Source organism: Ovis aries, chromosome 14 (assembly GCF_016772045.2).
Source record: "Ovis aries strain OAR_USU_Benz2616 breed Rambouillet chromosome 14, ARS-UI_Ramb_v3.0, whole genome shotgun sequence".
In the NCBI taxonomy this organism is placed as follows: Eukaryota; Metazoa; Chordata; class Mammalia; order Artiodactyla; family Bovidae; genus Ovis; species Ovis aries.
Genome location: NC_056067.1, coordinates 56,255,209 through 56,277,546, shown reverse-complemented (window position 1 = coordinate 56,277,546; position 22,338 = coordinate 56,255,209). Strand labels below are relative to the sequence as shown.

Sequence of the window (22,338 nt, the reverse complement as noted above, 5' to 3'; positions counted from 1 at the left end):
CCCCGCTCTGCGTGGCCTTAAACTCTGCCTGTACAGTCTCTTGCCAAAGGTTTACTCGGCATCACCTCCCCAGCTGCGGCTTCTTTTGGCACACGGCTGATTAAAAGCATATTTGTCGTTTTTAAGTTGTGTTTTCTGATTTTGGAGGAGAGCTGCTTACTGGTTTCAAATAAGTGAAATAACCAACCTAGACCTAGTAAAAGCATATTTTAAAAATAATTTGGTGGGACTTCTCCGGTGCCCAGTGGCTAGGATTCCAGGCTCCTAGTTCAGGGGGCCTGGGTTCGATCCCTTCTAGGGCAACCTGCTCCCACACGCCACTAAGGCACAATGCCGCCAAATAAATATATTAAAAATAAATCCAACTTGCAATGCAGGGAATGAGGGTCCCATCCCTGGTCAGGGAACTAGGATCTCAGTGCGGGGGGCGGGGGGGGGGGGGGGGGGGTGAGGGGGGCAGGAGCAACTAAGCCCACATGTTCCAGAGCCTTCCTGCCACCACAGAGCCAATGCCTGACCAAAAGATCCAGCATGTAGTGAAGATCTCAACTGAGACACAACGCAGTCAAATAAATACTTTTTTTTTTTTTTTTTTTAAATAAAGAGACCTGGTACAAGATGATTCAGCTTTGGATTTCCCTGGTGGCACAGTGGATAAGAATCTGCCTGCCAGTGCAAGGCACACCGGTTCTATCCCTGGTCTGGGAAGATTCTATGCAGAGGACCAACTAAGCTCATGGGCTACAACTACTGAAGCCAGCACACCGCATCAAGTGTAGCCCCTGCTGGTGGAAACTAGAGAAAGCCTATCCTAAGCAACAATGACCCAGGACAGCCAAAAATATATAAAATGATTTGGCCTTTATTAAGACTAAAAGTCACTCAGCCATGTCCAACTCTTTGCAATCCCATGGACTATACAGTCTGTGGAATTCTCCAGGTCAGAATGCTGGAGTGAGTAGCCTTTCCCTTCTCCAGGGAATCTTCTCAGCCCAGGGATCGAACGCAGGTCTCCCGCATTGCAGGCGGATTCTTTACCAGCTGAGCCACAGGGAAACCCTTATTAACTAGCATGATGCATCTTACAAGCGAAGAAACAAAAGACAGATGAGATACCAGAGCCAGGGTGTTCCACAAGCAATCACAAAAGAATAGGGGTGGACAGGGCTAAGGAAGCCATTTGAGCAGCTGGGGGCAGCACCCTCCGAGAGGGAGCCCGGACCCATGGGTGCTTCAAGACCTGGGCCAAGAGCAGCCACTCCGAGGGCTGGTATCTGAGAAGCCTGGAGATCAGGTCCCGAGCCCCCAAAGGTATTGATGCAGGAAATCTTACATCTACCTGATGAGGCCAGAGAAGAAAGAGAAGTATGGTTACTTTTCTTGGTCCATTCAAGGCACTGGCCGGGATCATAGTAGACCACCTTTGTGTGTGCCCCAGGCTCCCAGCCACCCCTTACCCCCAGAGTGTGGCCATCTCACCTTGAGGATGCGTCTGTAGGTCTCACTATGGGAGGCACTCTCAAAGGGCGGATTTCCCACTAGCAGCTCGTAGCAGAGCACCCCCAGGCACCATAGATCTACCTTCTCGTTGTATGTTTTCCCCTCAATCATTTCTAGGGGCAAGTAGTCCAGCGTCCCACACATTGTCTTTCTCCTAGAGAAAGGAACATTAAGCGGAGGCTCAGTAGAAGGGACACTGTCCTTCCCCAGCATCCAGTCCTGGGCAATCCCCTCTCAAGCACAGGAACTTGGAAACACCAAGTTTTCATATGAATTAAGGTTAAGAAGGCAAGTCCTGGGACCAACAATCCCATATTCTGAGATTCTTCCTACAATTATTTAGCTCATGATCCAGGAAGTTTTGGAACAAACTGACGGTCCACCAAGAGGGACAAGGTAAATTAATTATAGTTTACTGATAGAGTAAAATTCCTGGAATTATGGCACAATCATTCTTAATGTACTTACATGGAAACTTATTGGCAAAATTTTATGTAAACATTAAAAAATAGAAGATACAGTCAAACCACGTTCTTTCAGTCTACAAGTACTTGTTAAAATAGGCATTTCAAAAGGCAGTATTGAAATGCAAACCCAGGTTTGTAGCTGGGTCTTACATGTGAAGTGAATTAAATTGGATCATTCTTAACTGGCACCCAGGGTGCCACCACCTGTGCTACCTTAGAGAGGGTATGTGCACAGACCAGCCAAAGTCTGCCATCTTCACCTCACCCATGAGCCCCAGCACCAGGTTCTCTGGCTTAATATCCCTGTGAATCACCTTCTTGTCATGGCAGTAGGTCAGAGCATCTGCCAACTCCTCCATTACCTGTGTGAGCAAAGAAAAAGCAGTCTGGAAATGAAGCCGGCCATAGGGTGATGACGGCTGTCATTTCCACCCGGAGCCCTCCAAAAATCCCTGGCTTTCTAAGTCAGTTTCATTCATTTATTCAGGGAACTCCCTCACAGCCTTTCATGTTTCTTTCCATAAGGTAATGCAGTTAGATTCTGTTGCTTACAACCAAAGAATGCAAACTTATACACACTACTTATTAATATTCCAGGGGTAATTATTCAGTTCAGTTGCTCAGTGGTGTCCGACTCTTTGCAACCCCATGGGCTGCAGCATGCCAGGCCTCCCTGTCCGTCGCCAACTCCTGAAGTGAAGTGAAGTGAAGTGAGCTCGCTCAGTTGTGTCCGACTCTTTGCGACACCATGGACTGTAGCCCACCAGGCTCTTCCATCCATGGGATTCTCCAGGCAAGGATACTGGAGTGGGTTGCCATTTCCGTCTCCAGGGGAACTTCCTGACCCAGGGATCGAACCCAGGTCTCCCGCATTGCAGGCAAGCAGTCTACCCTCTGAGCCACCAGGGAAGCCCCTCCTGGGGTTTACTCAAATTGAGTCAGTGATGCCATAGGGTATCCAAAGGTAAAATTGTAGGGTATAAGAGTCACTATGTAAAATTGACCAAAAAAGGCAATTCAGGACTTCCCTGGTGGTCCAGTGGTAAAGAATCCACCTGCCAATGCAGGGGACACAGGTTCGAGTCCTCATCCGGGAAGATTCCACATGCCTCAGGGCAACTAAGCCAGTGTGCCGCAGCTGCTGAGCCTACACTCCCTAGAGCCCATGCTTCACAACAAGAGAAGCCACTGCAATGAGAAGCCGGTGCAAGTAAAGTCCCACATGGCAACAAAGACCCTGCACAGCCATAAATCAATTCATTAATTCATAAAAGTTTTTTTTTTTAAAGAAGCAATCTGAACTCTCATGAAAGCCATAGGCAGTGACCCCCATCAGCCCATAGGAAACTCATGAACCCTAGCCCTCAGCCTCCTCTGCCTCACCGTGGCTGTACACAGTTTATCAAACATGTGGCTTTTTTGTAGCTCCTTGTAGAGCTTACCCCTTGGAGCATATTCTAGAATCAGGTACACCCGGCGTGCATCATGGAAGCAGTTGTACAGGCGAAGGATATTGTGGTGTCTGGGGGACAAAAGGAGGAAGGGTCAAGACTCCTCCCTGAGGCCCAATTCAGGATGCTATTACAAGTGACTGGGCACACAAAGGGGCAAATTGTGCTGGGGCCAGGAGGGCAGTAGCTCCCTCTGGAAGTCTGTGAGGGGAAAAACGCATGGGACTCTCATTCATACAGAGACTGTCCTTACTGTAGATGTGCCTGGATTTCAGTTTCCCCGCGCAGCTGATGTCCCAGCCCTTCCTTCTCTATCCGGGACTGGAAGAGGACTTTCAGGGCCACAATGAAATGGCGAGCCCGGTACACATTCCCAAATTTTCCCTTGCCGAGCGGACACCCGATTTCAAAGTCATCAATTGTGAAACGCCGCCTGAGAGGAGAGAAAGAAAAGAGCCTCAGTTTAGGAGGTGGGTGAGAGTCGCGGATCCTTCATGCTCGCCTGTGCTCTTCCGCTTTTGCCTCCCCGGACCTCTTTTCCTTCTCCAGGGCCCAGCCAGGGTGTCTGGTCAACAACTGTCAGTCCCATGAGGCAACACTTGACACGTGCAGCTTGCTTTTCATCTCTGGGTCCCACTTCCCTTCCTCTTCCAGATTCAAACCGAAGGCCCTCACATGGTAGGGGTGCTGGGCCCCGTTTGACCTGTTGCAGCTACTAAAAAAAAAAAAAAAAAGGAAAAAAGAGGTCCATACTGTCTTCTGTGCACGCCCATCCCCAACAGCTGACAACAAACATTTCCTCTAAACCCTCTTTGTCTGGTCCTTTCACCTGCTGGCTGACCCCTGCTCGGCTTCCTAGCAGCTTTTTGGTGGCTCTTGACAAGAGATGGTGGTGAGAAGGGCGTCTTCCTGAGCCTTGTGGACCTGGGTATCCAGGCAGGAGAACACTCAGGATGAGCTTCTTCCATTCCGGACCCGCTCCCACACAGAGAGGTGCCAGTGGCTGAGCGGACACCACCTGGAGATTCCATTGGGGAGCATCAACACACTGTTTATATTAAGTGCTCCAGCCGCATTGGCTGAGTAGGTTGGCTTCCATTGGTTGAAATATCTGGATTTCCTTACCCTACTGCTCTCCACCCGGGTGCCCTTTCCCAATAAAATCTCTTGCTTTGTTAGCACATGTGTCTCCTCGGACAATTCACTTCGGAGTATTAGACAAGAGCCCGGTTTCAGGCCCTGGAAGGGGTCCGCCTTCCTGTAACAAATGGCGACTCTGGCGGGGACTCTTCTTCGCTGAGACTGACATCCTGACCACTCGGGGTACTCAGGGGCCAGCTTGCCTGCCGATGGACCAGACCCAGCGGCCGCAACTGGGACCCTTTTGTCCCTGGTCTCCTCCTGACGCGGACAACTGGCCAGAGTGCCCCGACCGGTAAGGAACAAGAGACTTTATTGACCTCTCTCGCCTTCCCTCTCTTTTTCCTCTCCTTAACCCTTCCTATCCTTCCCTGTTTTTCTAGTCACCTGGTCCTGGACGCAGGAATCTGTTCGAAGGGCCCTCAGCCTGAGCTGACGATTGGAGACTGATCACCTCCTCTTGGCAGAGAAATCGAATTCTGGTTCTGGTCTGGTCTGATTTCTGGTAGGGCCGAGTTCCAGTCCTCCCTTCTCTGGAGAACCAGGGAAAAGTCCTATAATGCCTGAGCATCTGTAGGTGGCAGGAGACGTCTATAAGGCCACCCCTTTCGCACCCCCCTCTCCCGCCTCCCCCCTCTTCTTCTTCCCTCCTGGCTTCCTTTCCTCCCTTAAAATCTTTGATGTTAGTACTTGGATTCTTGTATTTAAGGGCTTCCCTGGTGGTGCAGAGGTTAAAGCATCTGGCTGCAATCTGGGAGACCTGGGTTTGATCCCTGGGTCGGGAAGATCCCCTGGAGGAGGAAATGGCAACCCACTCCAGTATTCTTGCCTGGAGAATCCCATGGACCGAGGAGCTTGATGGGCTACAGTCCACGGGTCGCAAAGAGTCGGACACGACTGAGCCACTTCACTTTCACTTTCAGGCAGTGTACCCAATGGAAGGGGTAGGAATAAAACCTTCCACCCGCCCCATGATTTGGGGCGCGGAGACTGGAAGGCGGGCCTGAGGCACAAAGACAGGAGTGGAGAGAGTAGGAGAAAGCGAGGACCGGCTTGGAGAGGCTGTGATGTGAACAAGTTAGTCTCTCAGTCGTGTCCAACTCTTTGCGACCCCATGGACTGTAGCCCACCAGGCTTCTCTGTCCCTGGGGATTCTCCAGGCAAGAATACTGGAGTGGATTTCCGTTTCCTTCTCCAGAGGATCTTCCTGACCCAGGGATCGAACCCTCATCTCCTTCATTACGGGCAGATTCTTAACCGTTTGAGCTGCGGGGAAGTCCTTGGGATGTGACTAGACTGAATGAATGAACAAATATATAAATAAATCCCTGAATGCCTAAGGGAACTCAGTGACGTAATGCAGGTGTGACTGGATATAAATCAACTGCAGGAAGCTGCTAGGGTAGATTGTGCTGTCAACAAACTGCACAGCCACATGCAGCCCATCCTGACCCAGCCTGAGTGTCCTGTCCTACTCAGGCCTCTCTCCAGGCAAGGTCCTTCTCCAACACTCACATAAGTGAGGGTCACCACGGTGGAGCTCCCCAACATTTGTGCTTCTGTCCCCTAATATCCAGTGGCTTGTGTACTCTTCCCCCAATACACCTGCCTCCCCCAGCCCAGGAATGCCCAGGCCATCTGGCCTGCGAGCAAGGACCCACAGCTGCACTCACTCTCTCCTCTCTCATGTACTTACTACAGTACTGTTGACCCTTGAACAAGAAGGGGTGGGCGCTTTAGGGGCGCCCTTCAGCACTATCAGAAATCCACACCCGGTGTTACATGCTGCATGCTAAGTCGCTTCAGTTGTGTCCGACTCTGTGCAACCCTATGGTCAGCAGCCCTTCAGGCTCCACTGTCCGCAGGATTCTCTAGGCAAGAATAAATATTCTCCCTTGGGAGAAGGAAATGGCAACCTACTCCAGTGTTACAGGGTAGAACCAATTCTGACGCCCTGTTGGATATATTTCTTTGACTTTAAGCTTTTCTTTGCCTTGCTTTTATTATTATCAGTTCAGTTCAGTTCAGTCGCTCAGTTGTGTCCGACTCTTTGTGACCCCATGAATCGAAGCATGCCAGGCCTCCCTGTCCATCACCAACTCCCGGAGTTCACTCAGATTCATGTCCATCGAGTCAGTGATGCCATCCAGCCATCTCATCCCCTTCTCCTCCTGCCCCCAATCCCTCCCAGCATCAGAGTCTTTTCCAATGAGTCAACTCTTCGCATGAAGTGGCCAAAGTACTGGAGCTTCAGCTTTAGCATCATTCCTTCCAAAGAAATCCCAGGGCTCATCTCCTTCAGAATGGACTGGTTGGATCTCCTTGCAGTCTTCTCCAACACCACAGTTCAAAAACATCAATTCTTCGGCGCTCAGCCTTCTTCACATTCCAGCTCTCACATCCATACATGACTACAGGAAAAACCATTGCCTTGACTAGACAGACCTTAGTCGGCGAAGTAATGTCTCTGCTTTTGAATATGCTATCTAGGTTGGTCATAACTTTTCTTCCAAGGAGTAAGAGTCTTTTAATTTCATGGCTGCAGTCACCATCTGCAGTGATTTTGGAGCCCCCCAAAATAAAGTCTGACACTGTTTCCACTGTTTCCCATCTATTTCCCATGAAGTGATGGGACCAGATGCCATGATCTTCGTTTTTTGAATGTTGAGTTTTAAGCCAACTTTTTCACTCTCCTCTTTCACTTTCATCAAGAGGTTTTTGAGTTCCTCTTCACTTTCTGCCATAAGGGTGGTGTTATCTGCATGTCTGAGGTAATTGATATTTCTCCCAGCAATCTTGATTCCAACTTGTGTTTCTTCCAGTCCAGCGTTTCTCATGATGTACTCTGCATAGACGTTAAATAAGCAGGGTGACAATATATAGCCTTGACGTACTCCTTTTCCTATTTGGAACCAGTCTATTGTTCCATGTCCAGTTAATCATACATAATGGCCTTCCTCAGGGAAAGCTGCCCTCTCCCGGACTACTAAAGTGCCTTTGTTCAACTCACAGAGATACAATCTGACATAGCCTACCTTTGTTTTGAATGACTGCAGAAAAGGAGAAATTTAACACATCCCCTCCTGTTTTGCAAGATAAATAGCTTTTCTACTTGACTTCCTCACCTTCTCTACTTCTCTGTTCTATAGAAGAACCTGGCATCCAGACCCCAGGTGAAATGGTTATTAGACATTAGTATGTCATGTTCTCGGTCAGCCAGCTTTCCCAATAAAGCCATATTCCTTGTCTCCACACCTGGGATTTATTGGCCTGTCGTGTGGCCCGCGCAGCGTGGAAGAATTGATGTTTTTAAGCTGTGGTGCTGGAGAAGACTCTTGAGAGTCCCTTGGACATCAAGGAAATCAAACGAGTCAATTCTAAAGGAAATCAACCCTGAATATTCATCAGAAGGACTAATCCTGAAGCTGAAGCTCCAATACTTTGGCCACCTGATGTGAAGAGTCGACTCGTTTGAAAAGACCCTGACACTGGGAAAGACTGAGGGCAGGAGGAAAAGGGGGCAACAGATGACGAGATGGTTGGACGGCATCATCGACTCAATGGACATGAGTTTTAGCAAACTCCAGGAGATCGTTCAGGACAGAGAAGCTTAGTGTGCTGGGGTCGCGAAGAGTTGGACACGACTGGGCGACTGAACAACAACACTTTCAGCGCTGTCAAAAATCCACACATAGGACTTCCCTCGTGGCCCAGTAGTTAAGATTCTGCGCTTCTGATGCCAAACAGGGCCTTTGGGGCTCCCAGGAACAGAGATCGTTTTGTCTCCCATTATTTCTTTTTTTCAGCTGCCCTAGGTCTTTGTTGCTGCGTGCAAGCTTTCTCTAGTTGTGGCAAGTGGGAGCTACTCTTCCTTGCAGCTCACGGACTTCTCATTATGGTGCCCTCTACAGGCCGTAGAGTGTAGGTGCAGTAGCTGTGGCACACAGGTTTAGTTAATCTGCAGTTAATCTATGGAATTGATGCACAATCGCACTCATCTCACATGCTAGTAAAGTAATGCTCAAAATTCTCCAAGCCAGGCTTCAGCAATACGTGAGCCGTGAACTCCCAGATGTTCAAGCTGGTTTTAGAAAAGGCAGAGGAACAAGATATCAAATTGCCAACATCCACTGGATCATGGAAAAGCAAGAGAGTTCCAGAAAAACATCTATTTCTGCTGTATTGATTATGCCAAAGCCTTTGATTGTGTGGATCGCAATAAAATGTGGAAAATTCTGAGAGATGGGAATACCAGACCACCTGACCTGCCTCTTGAGAAACCTATATGCAAGTCAGGAAGCAACAGTTAGAACTGGACATGGAACAACAGACTGGTTCCAAATAGGAAAAGGAGTACATCAAGGCTGTGTATTGTCACCCTGCTTATTTACCTTATATGCAGAGTACATCATGAGAAACGCTGGGCTGGAAGAAGCACCAGCTGAAATCAAGATTGCCGGGAGAAATATCAATAACCTCAGATATGCAGATGACACCACCCTTATGGCAGAAAGTGAAGAGGAACTAAAAAGCCTCTTGATGAAAGTGAAAGAGGAGAGTGAAAAAGTTGGCCTAAAGCTCAACATTCAGAAAACGAAGATCATGGCATCTGGTCTCATCACTTCATGGGAAATAGATGGGGAAACAGTGGAAACAGTGTCAGACTTTATTTTTGGGGGCTCCAAAATCACTGCAGATGGTGACTGCAGCCATGAAATTAAAAGACACTTGCTCCTTGGAAGAAAAGTTATGAGCAACCTAGATAGCATATTCAAATGCAGAGACATTACTTTGCCAACAAAGATCCGTCTAGTCAAGGCTATGGTTTTTCCAGTGGTCATGTATGGATGTGAGAGTTGGACTGTGAAGAAGGCTGAGCGCTGAAGAATCGATGCTTTTGAACTGTGGTGTTGGAGAACACTCTTGAGAGTCCCTTGGACTGCAAGGAGATCCAACCAGTCCATTCTGAAGGAGATCAGCCCTGGGATTTCTTTGGAAGGAATGATGCTAAAGCTGAAGCTCCAGTACTTTGGCCACCTCATGCGAAGAGTTGACTCATCGGAAAAGACTCTGATGCTGGGAGGGATTGGGGGCAGGAGGAGAAGGGGACGACAGAGGATGAGATGGCTAGATGGCATCACTGACTCGATGGACTTGAGTCTGAGTGAACTCCGGGAGATGGTGATGGACAGGGAGGCCTGGCATGCTGCGATTCATGGGGTCGCAAAGAGTCGGATACGACTGAGCGACTGAACTGAATTGAATCTGTGGAATCTTCAGACCAGGAATCAAACCCATGTCCCCTGAATTGGCAGACAGATTCTTATCCACTGAGCCACCAGGAAAGTCTGTCTCCTATTTCTTAACAGGCAAGACTCCAGCCTCTGTGACCTCTGAGTTCCAAAGGGCAGAACAGTTGCTATTTAAGGGAGGAACAGCCCTGAAACCACCTGAGGCAAGATTAAAGGGACCAGTGGGGCTCATCAAGATTAGGAGACTGGACAACCTAAGACCCTGGACACACCCTAGTCTTGTCAGTAGCCCCACCCTGTTGAAACTGCAAAAGAAAGAACTGAAGATTGTTCAGTCACTCAGTGGTGTCCTATTCTTTAAGTCTCAAGTCTATGTGAGTCTCAAGACTGTTACTGCCTTTTACAAAATATATATATTTATTAATGGCTGTGCTGGGTCTTCATTGCTACGTGCAGGCTTTCTCTGGCTATGGAGATTGGGAGTATTCTCTTGGTGCAGAGCACAGGCTTAGTTGCCGCATAGCTCTGATCGAACCTGTACCGCCTGCATTGGCAGGCAGATTCTTAACCATGGGACCACAGGGAAGGTTGTTACTGCCTTGATCCTTATCATATCCCCTGGCCTGATTAACCTCTCTATTCACCAGGGCACAGTTCTTGAGGCTCTAGCTTACTGTATTCCCCTGTTGCCTGGCAAAAAAAGACAGCAACTCTTTCTCCTCCATAACTCTGTCTCTATTTCTGTTTGGCTTCGGTGCACAGAGAGCCAAGGTTTTGGCATCAAGTCCCAGTGTATGTGTTCGAGTCCCAACCTGAGTTAAAAAACTTCACTTTCACTGTTGTGGCCCAGGTTCGACCCCTGGTGGGGAAACTAAGACCCTGCAAGCCGGGCAGTGGGACAAAAAACAAGTGAAAAATTCAGAATGCTTGAACAGGTAGAAGGTGGAAATTATTCCAAAGTCTTTCCCGCACGATAATCAGATCTATATTGTGTGTATATGATCTATATCGAGTGTATATGTATGTTTTTTAATGAGAATACATGCTCCAGGCTCTTTGGCAGATTGTTTTCTCCATTTCGGTTTGGGCTTCAAGTTGTAGAATTTCCCATCCCGGGAGGTTTGCCAGTAAAAGGAGGGCTAACAGGAATATGGGGGAGGGGAGTGGCTGAATGGGTATTTCTGCCACTTCCTCAGGGTGGCAGAGCCAAGTTATTCACTATTGCTGTGCCTCAGTTTCCACATCTGTGATTGAGACCAACGACAGTTGGGATTAAGAAAATGGGTGGCCTCATGCCATGCGGGGCCACCCCAGATGGACGGGTCATGGTGGAGAGTTCTGACAAAAAGTGCTCCGCTGGAGAAGGGAATGGCAAACCACTTCAGTATTCTTACCTTGAGAACCCCATGAACAGTCAGTCAGTTCAGTCACTCAGTCCAGTCCAGCTCTTTGTGACCCCATGGACTGCAGCACACCAGGCATGCCCGTCCATCACCAACTCTCAGGGCTTGCTCAAACTCATGTCCATTGAATCGATGCCATCCAACCATCTCATCCTCTGTCATCCCCTTGTCCTCCTGCCTTCAATCTTTCCTAACATCAGGGTCTTTTCCAAGGAGTCAGTTCTTTGTATCAGGTGGCCAAAGTATTGGAGCTTCAGCTTCAGCATCAGTCCTTCCAATGAAAATTCGGGACTGATTTCCTTTAGGAATGACTGGTTTGATCTCCTGGCAGTCCAAGGGACTCTCAAGAGTCTTTTCCAGCACCGCAGTTCAAAAGCTCAATTCTTCAGCTCTCAATTTTCTTTATAGTCCAACTCTCACATCCATATGTGACTACTGGAAAAACCATAGCTTTGACTAGATGGAACTTTGTCGGCAAACTAATGTCTCTGCTTTTCAATATGCTCTCTAGGTTGGTCATAGCTTTTCTTCCAAGGAGCAAGTGTCTTTTAATTTCATGGCTGCAGTCATCACCTGCAGTGATTTTGGAGCCGAAGAAAATAAAGTCTGTCACTGTTTGCATTGTTAACCCCTCTATTTGCCATGAAGTGATGGGACTGGATGCCATGATCTTCCTTTTCTGAATGTTGAGTTTCAAGCCAGCTTTTTCACTCATGTCTTTCACTTCCATCAAGAGGCTCTTTAGTTCCTCACTTTCTGCCATAAGAGTGGTGTCATCTGCATATCTGAGGTTATTGATATTTCTCCCGGCAATCTTGATTCCAGCTTGTGCATCATCCAACCCGGTGTTTCTCATGATGTACTCTGCATATAAGTTAAATAAGCAAGGTGACAATATACAGCCTTGATGTACTCCTTTTTCTACTTGGAACCAGTCTGTTGTTCCATGTCCAGTTCTAACTGTTGCTTCCTGACCTGCATACAGATTTCTCAGGAGGCAGGTCAGGTGGTCTGGTGTTTCCATCTCTTTCAGAATTTTCCACAGTTTGCTGTGATCCACACAGTCAAAGGCTTTGGCATAATCAATAAAGCAGAAGTAGATGTTTTTCTGGAATTCTCTTGCTTTTTCAATGATCCAGCAGATGTTGGCAATTTGATCTCTGGTTCCCCTGCCTTTTCTAAATCCAGCCTCAACATCTGGAAGTTCTTGAACATTTGGAAGACAGTTTTCATTCTGTCTGCCTCTGACAAATAAGGATAAGAGGCTTACGGAAGCTTCTTGTTGGGAGAGGCTGACTGTGGAGGAAACTGGGTCTTGTTCTGATGGGTGGGGCCATGCTCTGTACATCTTTAATCCAATTTTCTGTTGATGGGTGCGGCTGTGTTCCCTCCCATTTGTTTGACCTGAGACCAAACTCTGGTGGAGGTGATGAAGATAATGGTGACCTCCTTCAGAAGGTCCTGCACTGCCTCATCAGTGCCCCTCTGCTGGAGACTCCTGGACACTCCCAGGCAAGTCTGGGTCAGTCTCTTGTGGGGTCACTGCTCCTTCCTCCTGGGTCCCGGTGCACAAGGCTTTGTGTGTGCCCTCCAGGAGTCTCCTTTCCCAGTCTTGTGTAAGTTTTCTAATCAAATCCCACTGCCCTCCAAAGTCAAATTCCCCTGGGGGTTCTCAGTCCCTTTGCCAGATCCCCAGGTGGGGAGATCTCTTGTGAATCCTAGAACTTTCTTAACAGTGCGATAATTTCTTTGGTATAATTGTTCTGCAGTTTGTGGGTGATCAGCTCGGTGGCTTGATGGTGGAGTTAATGGAGACCTCCTCCAAGAGGGCTTATGCCACAGGCTGAGTGGCCAGTCTCCTGCACCCAGAGCCTCTGCCCCTGCGGCAGGCCATTGCTGACCCATACCTCCACAGGAGACACTCACACACACTTCTGACTCAGTCTCTGTGGGGTCTCTGGGCCCTGGTGGACACAAGGTTTTGTTTGAACCCTCTGAGCATCTCTGGTGGGCATGCGGTTTGATTTTAAATGAGACTTCGCCCCTTCTACCACCTTCCTGGACAGTATGAACAGTACGAAAAGGCAAAGAGACGTGGCACTGGCAGAGGAAGGCTTCAGGTCGGTAGGTGCCCAGTATACTACTGGACAAGAGTGGAGAATCAACTCCCGAGAGCACAAAGGGATGGCGCCAAAGCGAAAACAGCACCCAGCTGTGGATGTGACTGGTGATGGAAGTAAAGTCCGATGCTGTAAAGAGCAAGATTGCCTAAGAACCTGGAATCTAAGGTCCATGAATCAAGGTAAATTGGAAGTGGTCAAACAGGAGATGGCAAGAGTGAACCTCAACATTTTTGGAATCAGTGAACTAAAATGGACTGGAATGGATGAATTTAACTCAGATGACCACTATATCTACTACTGTGGGCAAGAATCCCTTAGCAGAAATGGAGTAGCGCTCATAGTCAACAAAAGAATCTGAAATGCAGTACTTGGGTACAATCTCAAAAATGACAGAATGATCTCTGTTCATTTCCAAGGCAAGCCATTCAATATCACGGTAATCCAAGTCTATGCCCCAAGCAGTAATGCTGAAGAAGCTGAAATTGAACAGCTCTATGAAGACCTACAAGACCTTCTAGAAGAAATGTTGCAGAAACCAGTACTCAAGAAACCAAGCACCACACTCAGAGAGTTGGAGAACTCAGGTTTATTATGCCAGCAGACCCAGAGGAGTTAACACTCCAAGCTCTGAGCCCTGAACAAAGGGGTTGCAGTGTTTTTATACACCGACAGGCATGATTAAGCAGGTTTGTGGGTTTGCAGGGGCTAGGGCGATTGCAAAGAGCAGGACAAGGGTGAGTGAGATAAGCTCCAGTTCCTAGTATTGTGAGTCCCCACTTTCTGAGACCTACGTGATCTAGACTTTGCAAGGAGCAAGCTGAGTTACAGAGGCAGAAGGAACAGGAGGTTATGTAAAAATTTTAAATTTTCCTCTTCACTAACACCCAAAATAGATGTCCTTTTCATCATAGGGGACTGGAATGCAAAAGTAGGAAGTCAAGACATACCTGGAGTAACAGGCAAATTTGGCCTTGGAGGACAGAATGAAGCAGGGCAAAGGCTAATAGAGTTTTGCCAAGAGAACGCATTGGTCACAGCAAACACCCTCTTCCAAGAATACAAGAGACAACTCTACACATGGACTTCACCAGATGGTCAATACCAAAATCGGACTAATTATATTCTTTGCAGCCAAAGGTGGAGAAGCTCTATACAGTCAGCAAAAACAAGACCATGAGCTGACTGTGGCTCAGATCATAAACTCCTTATTTCAGGCTTAAATTGAAGACAGTAGCGAAAACCACTAGACCATTCAGGTATGCTGCTGCCGCTAAGTCGCTTCAGTCGTGTCCGACTCTGTGTGACCCCATAGACGGCGGCCCACCAGGCTCCCCCGTCCCTGGGATTCTCCAGGCAAGAACACTGGAGTGGGTTGCCATTTCCTTCTCCAATGCATGAAAGTGAAAAGAGAAAGTGAAGTCGCTCAGTCGTGTCCGACCCTCAGCGACCCCATGGACTGCAGCCTACCAGGCTCCTCTGTCCATGGGATTTTCCAGGCGAGAGTACTGGAGTGACCTAAATAAAATTCCTTACAATTACACAGTGGAAGTGACAAAAGATTCAAAGGATTAGATCTGATAGAGTGCCTGAAGTACTATGGATGGAGGTCTGTGACATTGCACAGGAGACAGTGATCAAGACCATCTCCAAGAAAAAGACCTGCAAAGAGGCAAAACAGTTGTCTGAGGAGGCCTGACAAATAGCTGAGAAAAGAAGAGAAGGGAAAGGCAAAGGAGAAAAGGAAAGATATATCCATTTGAATGCAGAGTTCCTAAGAATAGCATGGAGAGATAAGAAGGCCTTCCTCAATTATCAATGCAAAGAAATAGAGGAAAACAATAGAATGGGAAAGACTAGAGATCTTTTCAAGAAAATTAGAGATACCAAGGGAACATTTCATGCAAAGATGGGCTCAATAAAGGACAGAAATGGTATGGACCTAACAGGAGCAGAAGATATTAAGAAGAGGTGGCAAGAATACACAGAAGTAGACAAAAAGCATCTTCATGACACAGATAACTGTGATGGTGTGATCACTCACCTAGAGCCAGACACCCTGGAGTCTAAAGTCAAGTGGGCCTTAGTGTTCATCACTATGAACAAGCAAGTGGAGGTGATGTAATGCCAGTTGAGCTATTTCAAATCCTAAAAGATAATGCTATTAAAATGCTGCACTCAATATGCCAGCAAATTTGGAAAACTCAGCAGTGGCCACAGGACTGGGAAAGGTCAGTTTTCATTCCAATGCCAAAGAAGGGCAATGCCAAAGAATGTTCAAACTGCCGCACTATTGCAGTCATCTCACATACTAGCAAAGTAACGCTCAAAATTCTCCAAGCCAGGCTTCAACAGTGTGTGAACCATGGACTTCCAGATGTTGAAGCTGGGTTTAGAAAAGGCAGAGGAACCAGAGATCAAATTGTCAACATCCATTGGATCATTGAAAAAGCAAGAGATTCCTAAAAAAATTTTTAAAAAAAGAAAAAGCAAGAGAATTCCTGAAAAACATCTAATTCTGCTTTATCGATTACACCAACACCTTAGACTGTGTGGATCACAACAAACTGGAAAATTCTTCAAGAGATGGGCATACCAGACCACCTTATCAGCCTCCTGAGAAATCTGTATGCAGGTCAAGAAGCAACAGTTAGAACTGGATATGGAACAACAGACTGGTTCCAAATAGGGAAAGGAGTGTGTCAAGGCTGTATATTGTCAACCTGCTTATTTAAATGATGTGCAGAGTAGTATATCATGCGAAATGCCGGGCTGGATGAAGCACAAGCTGGAATCAAGATTGCTGGGAGAAATATCAACCTCAGATATGTAGATGACACCACCCTTATAGTAGAACGTGAAGAGGAACTGAAGAGCCTCTTGATGAAAATGAAAGAGGAGAGTGAAAAAGCTGGCTTAAAACTCAACATTGAAAAAAATGAAGATCATGCATCTGGTCCCATCACTTCATGGCAAACAGGTGGGGAAACAGTGCAAATAGTGGCAGACTTTATTTTTTGGGCTCCAAAATCACTACAGATGGTGACTGCAGCCACGAAATTAAAAGACCCTTGCTCCTTGAAAGAAACGTTATGACCAACCTAGATAGCATATTAAAAAGCAGAGACAGTTTGCTGACAAAGGTCCGTCTAGTCAAGGCTAGGGGTTTTTCCAGTAGTCATGTATGGATGTGAGAGGTGGACCATAAAGAAAGCTGAGCGCCGAAGAATCGATGCTTTTGAATTGTGGTGTTGGAGAAGACTCTTGAGAGTTCCTTGGACTACAAGGAGATTGAACCAGTCAGTCCTAAAGGAAATCATTCCTGAATATTCATTGGAAAGACTGATGCTGAAGCTGAAACTCCAATACTTTGGCCACCTGATGTGAAAAACTGACTCCCTGGAAAAGACTCTGATGCTGGGAAAGATTGAAGGCAGGAGGAGAAGGGGACGACAGAGGATATGGTTGGATAGCATCACCAACTTGATGGACATGAGTTTGAGCAAGCTCCAGGAATTGGTGATGGACAGGGAAGCGTGGCATGCTGCAGTCCATGGGGTCGCAAAGTGTTGGACATGACTGAGCGACTGAACTGAGCTGAACTTGTCATTATGATTAAATGAAATAAAAAGTGGTGAACATTGCCAGGCTCAAATAAGGAGCTCAGTATGTGCGCACGCTAAGTCAGTTCAGTCGTGTATGACTCTGTGCGACCCTATGGACTGCAGCCTAAGGCTCCTCTCTCCATGGGATTTCCAGAGCTGTTTATTCTGGCGAAACTGTTTTTTAACTTTTCACTCTTAGAAAAGTGTCAAAGGCTGAAATGGTCTGAAGATGGACAACAATTTTGGGGCAAGTCACTCAGTCTCAGTTTGTAACTATTCAGTGCTGTTGAGGGGACTTCCCGTGACAGACCCCTCCCATATATTCTCTGCTGCAGAGTCTCTCTGAAATACCCAGAGAATAGTATTTCATGTATATTTCCTGAGTTTTTCAGATGTTAAAAACCACCAGCACATGTAAGAAATTAACTACTTGATGACTGCAGACTGTTAACAGGCGGAGACTGATAACAGACTGAGACTGTTAACTATCCCATTACCTGAAGAGCAACCAAGCAGAGAACTGTGCACGAACTGATCACATACCCTGGGACAGCCTTCCCTCACCTTGCCTTTAAAAATGCTTTGCTAAGGGAAGGGGGATAGATTGGAAGTTTGGGATTGACATGTAATATTGCTACCTTTAGTTTATTTTTTAAGTTAGTAATTAGCTTTTGGTTACACTGGGTCTTTGCTACTGCACACAGGCTTTCTCTAGTTGTGGTGAATACAGGCTTCTCATTGTGGTGGCGTCTTTTGTTGCAGAGCACGGGGTCCAGGGCACTCAGGCTTTGGTAGTTGCAGGACATGACTCAGTAGCTGAGGCTGTCGGGCTCTAGAGCGCAGGCTCAGTAGTTATGGCCCACGGGCTTAGCTGCTCCACGGCATGCGGGATCTTCCCAGATCAGGGATCGAACCCATGCCTCTTTCATTAGCGGGTGGATTCTTTGAAGCTCCCCTCCTGCTGTTTTGGAGCATCTGTCCACAGACGATGAACTCTAGCTGCTCAGCCTGGAGCCCACCTATCTCCTGTCTCATTAGGAATATAATTCCTAGAGTTTGAAAAAAATTTAAACTAGAATTTAAAAAGAAACTGAGGTGTCCGATAGGGAAAGAGCGAATCTTGAACGACAAAATAGGCCCACACCACCACCTTGTGACCATTTACGGAGTTACAGGCAAGTCCTTTCAGTTCAGTTCAGTTGAGTTCAGTCGCTCAGTCAGGTCAGATTCTTTGCGACCCCAAGGGCTGCAGCACGCCAGGCTTCCCTGTCCATCACCAACTCCCAGAGCTCACTCAAACTCACGTCCATCGAGTCTGTGATGCCATCCAACCATCTCATCCTCTGTCGTCCCCTCCTCCCACCTTCAGTCTTGCCCAGCATCAGAGTCTTTTCCAAGGAGTCAGTTCTTCCCATCAGGTAGCCAAAGTATTGGAGTTTCAGCTTCAGCATCAGTCTTTCCAGTGAATATCAGGACTTATTTCCTTTAGGATTGACTGGTTTGATCTCCTTGCAGTCCAAAGGACTCTCAAGAGTTTACTCCGTGCTGTGCTAAGTCTCTTCAGTCATGTCCGACTCTTTGTCACCCCATGGACTGTAGCCCACCAGGCTCCTCTGTCCATGGGGATTCTCCAGGCAGGAATACTGGAGTGGGTTTCCAGGCCTTTCTCCAGGGGGATCTCCCTGATCCCCTGGGATCGAACCCACGTCTCTTACATCTCCTGGCTTTTACCCTTAGCACCACCTAAGAATTGGGAATGGGAGATGCTGAATCTGGGTGAGGGGACCCCAAGGTGTCAATACTGAGTATTCTAGCTGCTTGTTGTAAGAATTATTGTAGAGAAAACTGGCCCTCCACCCTGTTGTGTCAGGGAAATCTCTCAGAGTAACCAGTGCTCAAAGTGGGTCCTTAAACATATTTATTGAGTCTTTGCAAGATGCTAGGTGCTGTCCTAGGTGCTGTGGACAGAGTGGCAAGGGGAACCGCCCAAGATCCCTGCCCTTGCATCGAAGAAGCATGTGGCTTACTGCTGATAACATTAGTCATGTTGTGTTAATTGCAGTTAGTGAAATGTTAGAAGATGTCAGTACTACGGGGACAAATTCCCTTGTGGTCCAGTGGTTAAGAATCTGTCTGCCAATGCAGGGGACATGGGTTTGATCACTGGTCCGGGAAGACTCCACATGCCTCGGGGCACCAAAGCACACGTCTCACAACTACTGACACCTGCACGCGTAGAGCCTGTGTTTCACAAGAGAAGCCAGCCCAGTGCAATGAAAAGTAAGTAGCCCCCGTTGGCCGTAACAAGAGAAAGCCATGCACAGCAGTGAAAGACCCAGCACAGCCAGAAATGAATACATAAACTTCAAAGAAAAGGTATATATATATTTTTAAAAGCTATGGGGGAAAAATAGATCTGGGTAGAAAAGATTGGAAATTCTGGGAGAGAATGGTTTCCATATTCAATAGGGTAGACAGGGTAGACATCACTAAGAAGGTGGAATTTAAGCAAAGATTTGAAGGAAGAGAGGGAGTGAGTAAGATTTTTCTGGAGGGAAAACACAAGGACAGAACAGCCTGTGAAAAGGCCCTGAGGCAGGAGTATGTCTAGGATGTCTGAGGAATAACCAGGAGTGAGGGGGGGAATGAGAACGGACAATGCCAGGGAGGTTGTTCCTCAGTCATTCAGTCGTGTCCGACTCTTCGTGACCCCATGGGCTGCAGCACGCCAGGCTTCCCTGTCCTTCACTATCTCCTGGAGTTTGCTCAAACTCATGTCCATTGAGTTGATAATGCGGTCCAACCATCTCATCCTCTGTCTCCCCCTTCTCTTCCTGCCGTCAATCTCTCCCAGCATCAGGGTCTTTTCCAATGAGTAGGCTTTTCACATCAGGTGGCCAAAGTATTGGAGTTTCAACCTTGGCATCAGTCCTTCCAATGAAGATTCGGGACTGATTTTCTTTAGGACTGACTAGTTGGATTTCCTTGCCTTTCAAGGGACTCTCAAGAGTCTTCTCCAGCACCACAGTTCAAAAGTATCAATTGTTTGGCACTTGGCCTTCTTTATGGCCTTCTGTATGGTCTCACATCCATACATGACTACTGGAAAAACCATAACTGTAACTATGTGGACCTTTGTTGGCAAAGTGACGTCTCTGCTTTTGAATATGCTGTCTAGGTTTATCATAGCTTTCTGCAGAGGTACAGCCCTGGTGGATCCAGGGAATTTGAAGCGGGGACAGAGTCGGTGAGGAAAAACTCATTTATTTGGAAATATAAAGAGAGATTAGGGAAGAATAGTGTAGTAGGAAAATTAGTGGAGAAAAGATGCTGAATAACTTGCTTTACGTGGAAAACCAATAAAGTTCCAAGACAAGGAACTTGCACTGTCTACGTAGGCCACTGGTGCCCACTTGAATAGCAGAGGGTGCCCCGCCTTGGGCTCCCTCTTGTGTGGGTCTTAGAAGTCAGGGCAAATAAGTAGACTTGGTGAGCCTCCACGCTCCAGATGGGAATTCAGCCAGAAAAACGAGAAAAGAACGACATGGGGGAGCCAAGCACATTGGTGCCAGACCCACAACTTTATTTTCAAAAGCAGCTTATATACCCCAAGTTGTACATAAAGAAATAATGGAATATGCAGAGTTATGCAGGGGCAGCAGTCCTGACCCTTATTGAGACCAGGCTTTCTTTTTGCATACCTTCCCATATACAAAAGGTCTCAGGTGGTTTACATTATCTTCTGGCCAAGAGGCCTGTTAACATTTTTATGGCTCTCTTCCTAGATAAATGTCTATCAACCAGAAAACTCTTTTTCCCTTGAAGTGTTTTTTTTTTTTTTAATCTGAATCACCCTCAAAGTACTAAATAAAGTTACATTCCTGTAGAACAAAGGTACAGTGGGTTATAACAAAGAAAGTACTTAACTCAAAGGTCTAATGTTGCTAATACCAGGGCTACTACCTGTTTTTTCCATATACCAACTATATCTACAAATAAAAGATATGAAAACTTGGCAGCAAGTATTGGCTCAACAAATGAAACCCTTAATCAGTCCTATTCTAATGATTTTGACTCCTCGGAAGCCCCTACATTCCTAGGATGTTTTAAGCTTCCTGTGCCTCCTGCAGTCCGGAGGCCGCAAATAATCACATGCACAGCTGTGAGAGTCGGGCAGGCAGGCTAGAAAGCCATCAGAGGGGTTTTTGGATTGAAACACCCTTATTATGCCCAGGAGACTTATTATCTAAAAGCTCTAAATTAACTTTTTCCAGAAAAGGGTGGTGGGGGGACAGCCCCCTGTTAATGTCAGAAGAGTAGGTGGAAAGCATAACACAGTAAAGCAGGCAGACTCTGGTTTTGGGGGTAGATGCTCGAGAATTTCCAGGGGGACCCCTGAGGCTCAATCCCGCCTTTGCATATGCCGAGCCTCCTTCCTCGTGACCTTTGCCACGGGCAGGGTTCCTCACACTGGCTCCCGGCAGCTTTCCTTCCAAGAAGCATGCATCTTATAATTTCATGGCTGCAGTCACTGACTGCGGTGATGTTGGAGCCCAAGAAAAGAAAATCTATCACTGTTTCCACTTTTTTCTTTTGTATTTGCCATAAAGTGATGGGACTGGATGCCATGGTCTTAATTTTTGAAAGTTGAGTTTTAAGCCAGCTTTTTCACTCTTCTCTTTCACTCTCATCAAGAGGCTCTTTAGCTCCTCTTTGCTTTCTGCCATTAGAGTGGTATCATTTGCATGTCTGAGGTTGTTGCCAGGCAGGGACAAATTATATAAGGTCTTTCAATTCAGGAATGTCATTGGTACCTCTGATTCTTAGATCCCACCTTTCCCACCCCACCCCCCTCATTTCTCTCATCTCCTCCTGTGTCCTCCCTTCCTTAGACTGCATAGATTCTGTGATCAACCACCATAATCGTGCCCTTGCACAAATGACATGATCTCCCTTCCTCTTTTTCCCTCAGTCATACTTGCCCGGCAAAACCCCAACCCTGGTTAAAATGAACTCACTGCCTTCTCTGCGCCTGCTCCCACCCAGCTGAACTCAGGAGGGAACAAATTTCAGATGTGTGGCTGCAAACACTCAGAACCAAACTGCAAGGCTGCCACAGTTTTCTTCTCCAGCCCCTAAGAAATCATTTTCTCATCTCTTCTCTCTAAACCTCCAGCCGTTCTCCCTGCTTTCATTCTCACTTCTTCTTTTGCTGAAAAAAATAGAACCAATCAGAAAGAAACTTCCTTAGGCTGGCCCCAGGGACACTACTAGCTCACTTGCAGAGGTGCACTCTTGCCCCTCCCGTGAGCATGTTTGGACAATCTGTAAGAGGCCAACCGCTCCACTTTGGCACTGAGTCTCCTCTCCTCTCCCTCCTCAAACATTTCCTTCTTGCAG

The 22,338-nt window shown here is 47.1% G+C and overlaps 1 protein-coding gene across 1 annotated transcript; it reads right to left on the bottom strand.

The window, feature by feature from the left end:
• Positions 1–1,141: 1,141 nt before the first annotated feature.
• Positions 1,142–4,191, bottom strand: LOC101116758 (aurora kinase C-like). The gene is made up of 6 exons (XM_042231396.1): positions 4,172–4,191; positions 3,672–3,875; positions 3,351–3,489; positions 2,181–2,329; positions 1,480–1,654; positions 1,142–1,339 (listed from the first exon to the last, which is right to left on the bottom strand). The coding sequence occupies exons 1-6, from the start codon at positions 4,189–4,191 to the stop codon at positions 1,142–1,144; spliced, it is 885 nt and encodes a 294-aa protein (XP_042087330.1).
• Positions 4,192–22,338: the final 18,147 nt, after the last annotated feature.

Excerpts from the sequence above, each read along its gene's own strand:
- LOC101116758 (XM_042231396.1), bottom strand. The coding sequence starts at position 4,191 with ATGGGCGTGCACAGAAGACA. Across the intron at positions 3,490-3,671 it reads GAAATCCAGGCACATCTACA|ACACCACAATATCCTTCGCC; the intron begins GTAAGGACAGTC and ends TTTGTCCCCCAG. Across the intron at positions 1,655-2,180 it reads GTGCACATACCCTCTCTAAG|GAGAAAGACAATGTGTGGGA; the intron begins GTAGCACAGGTG and ends TCCTTTCTCTAG.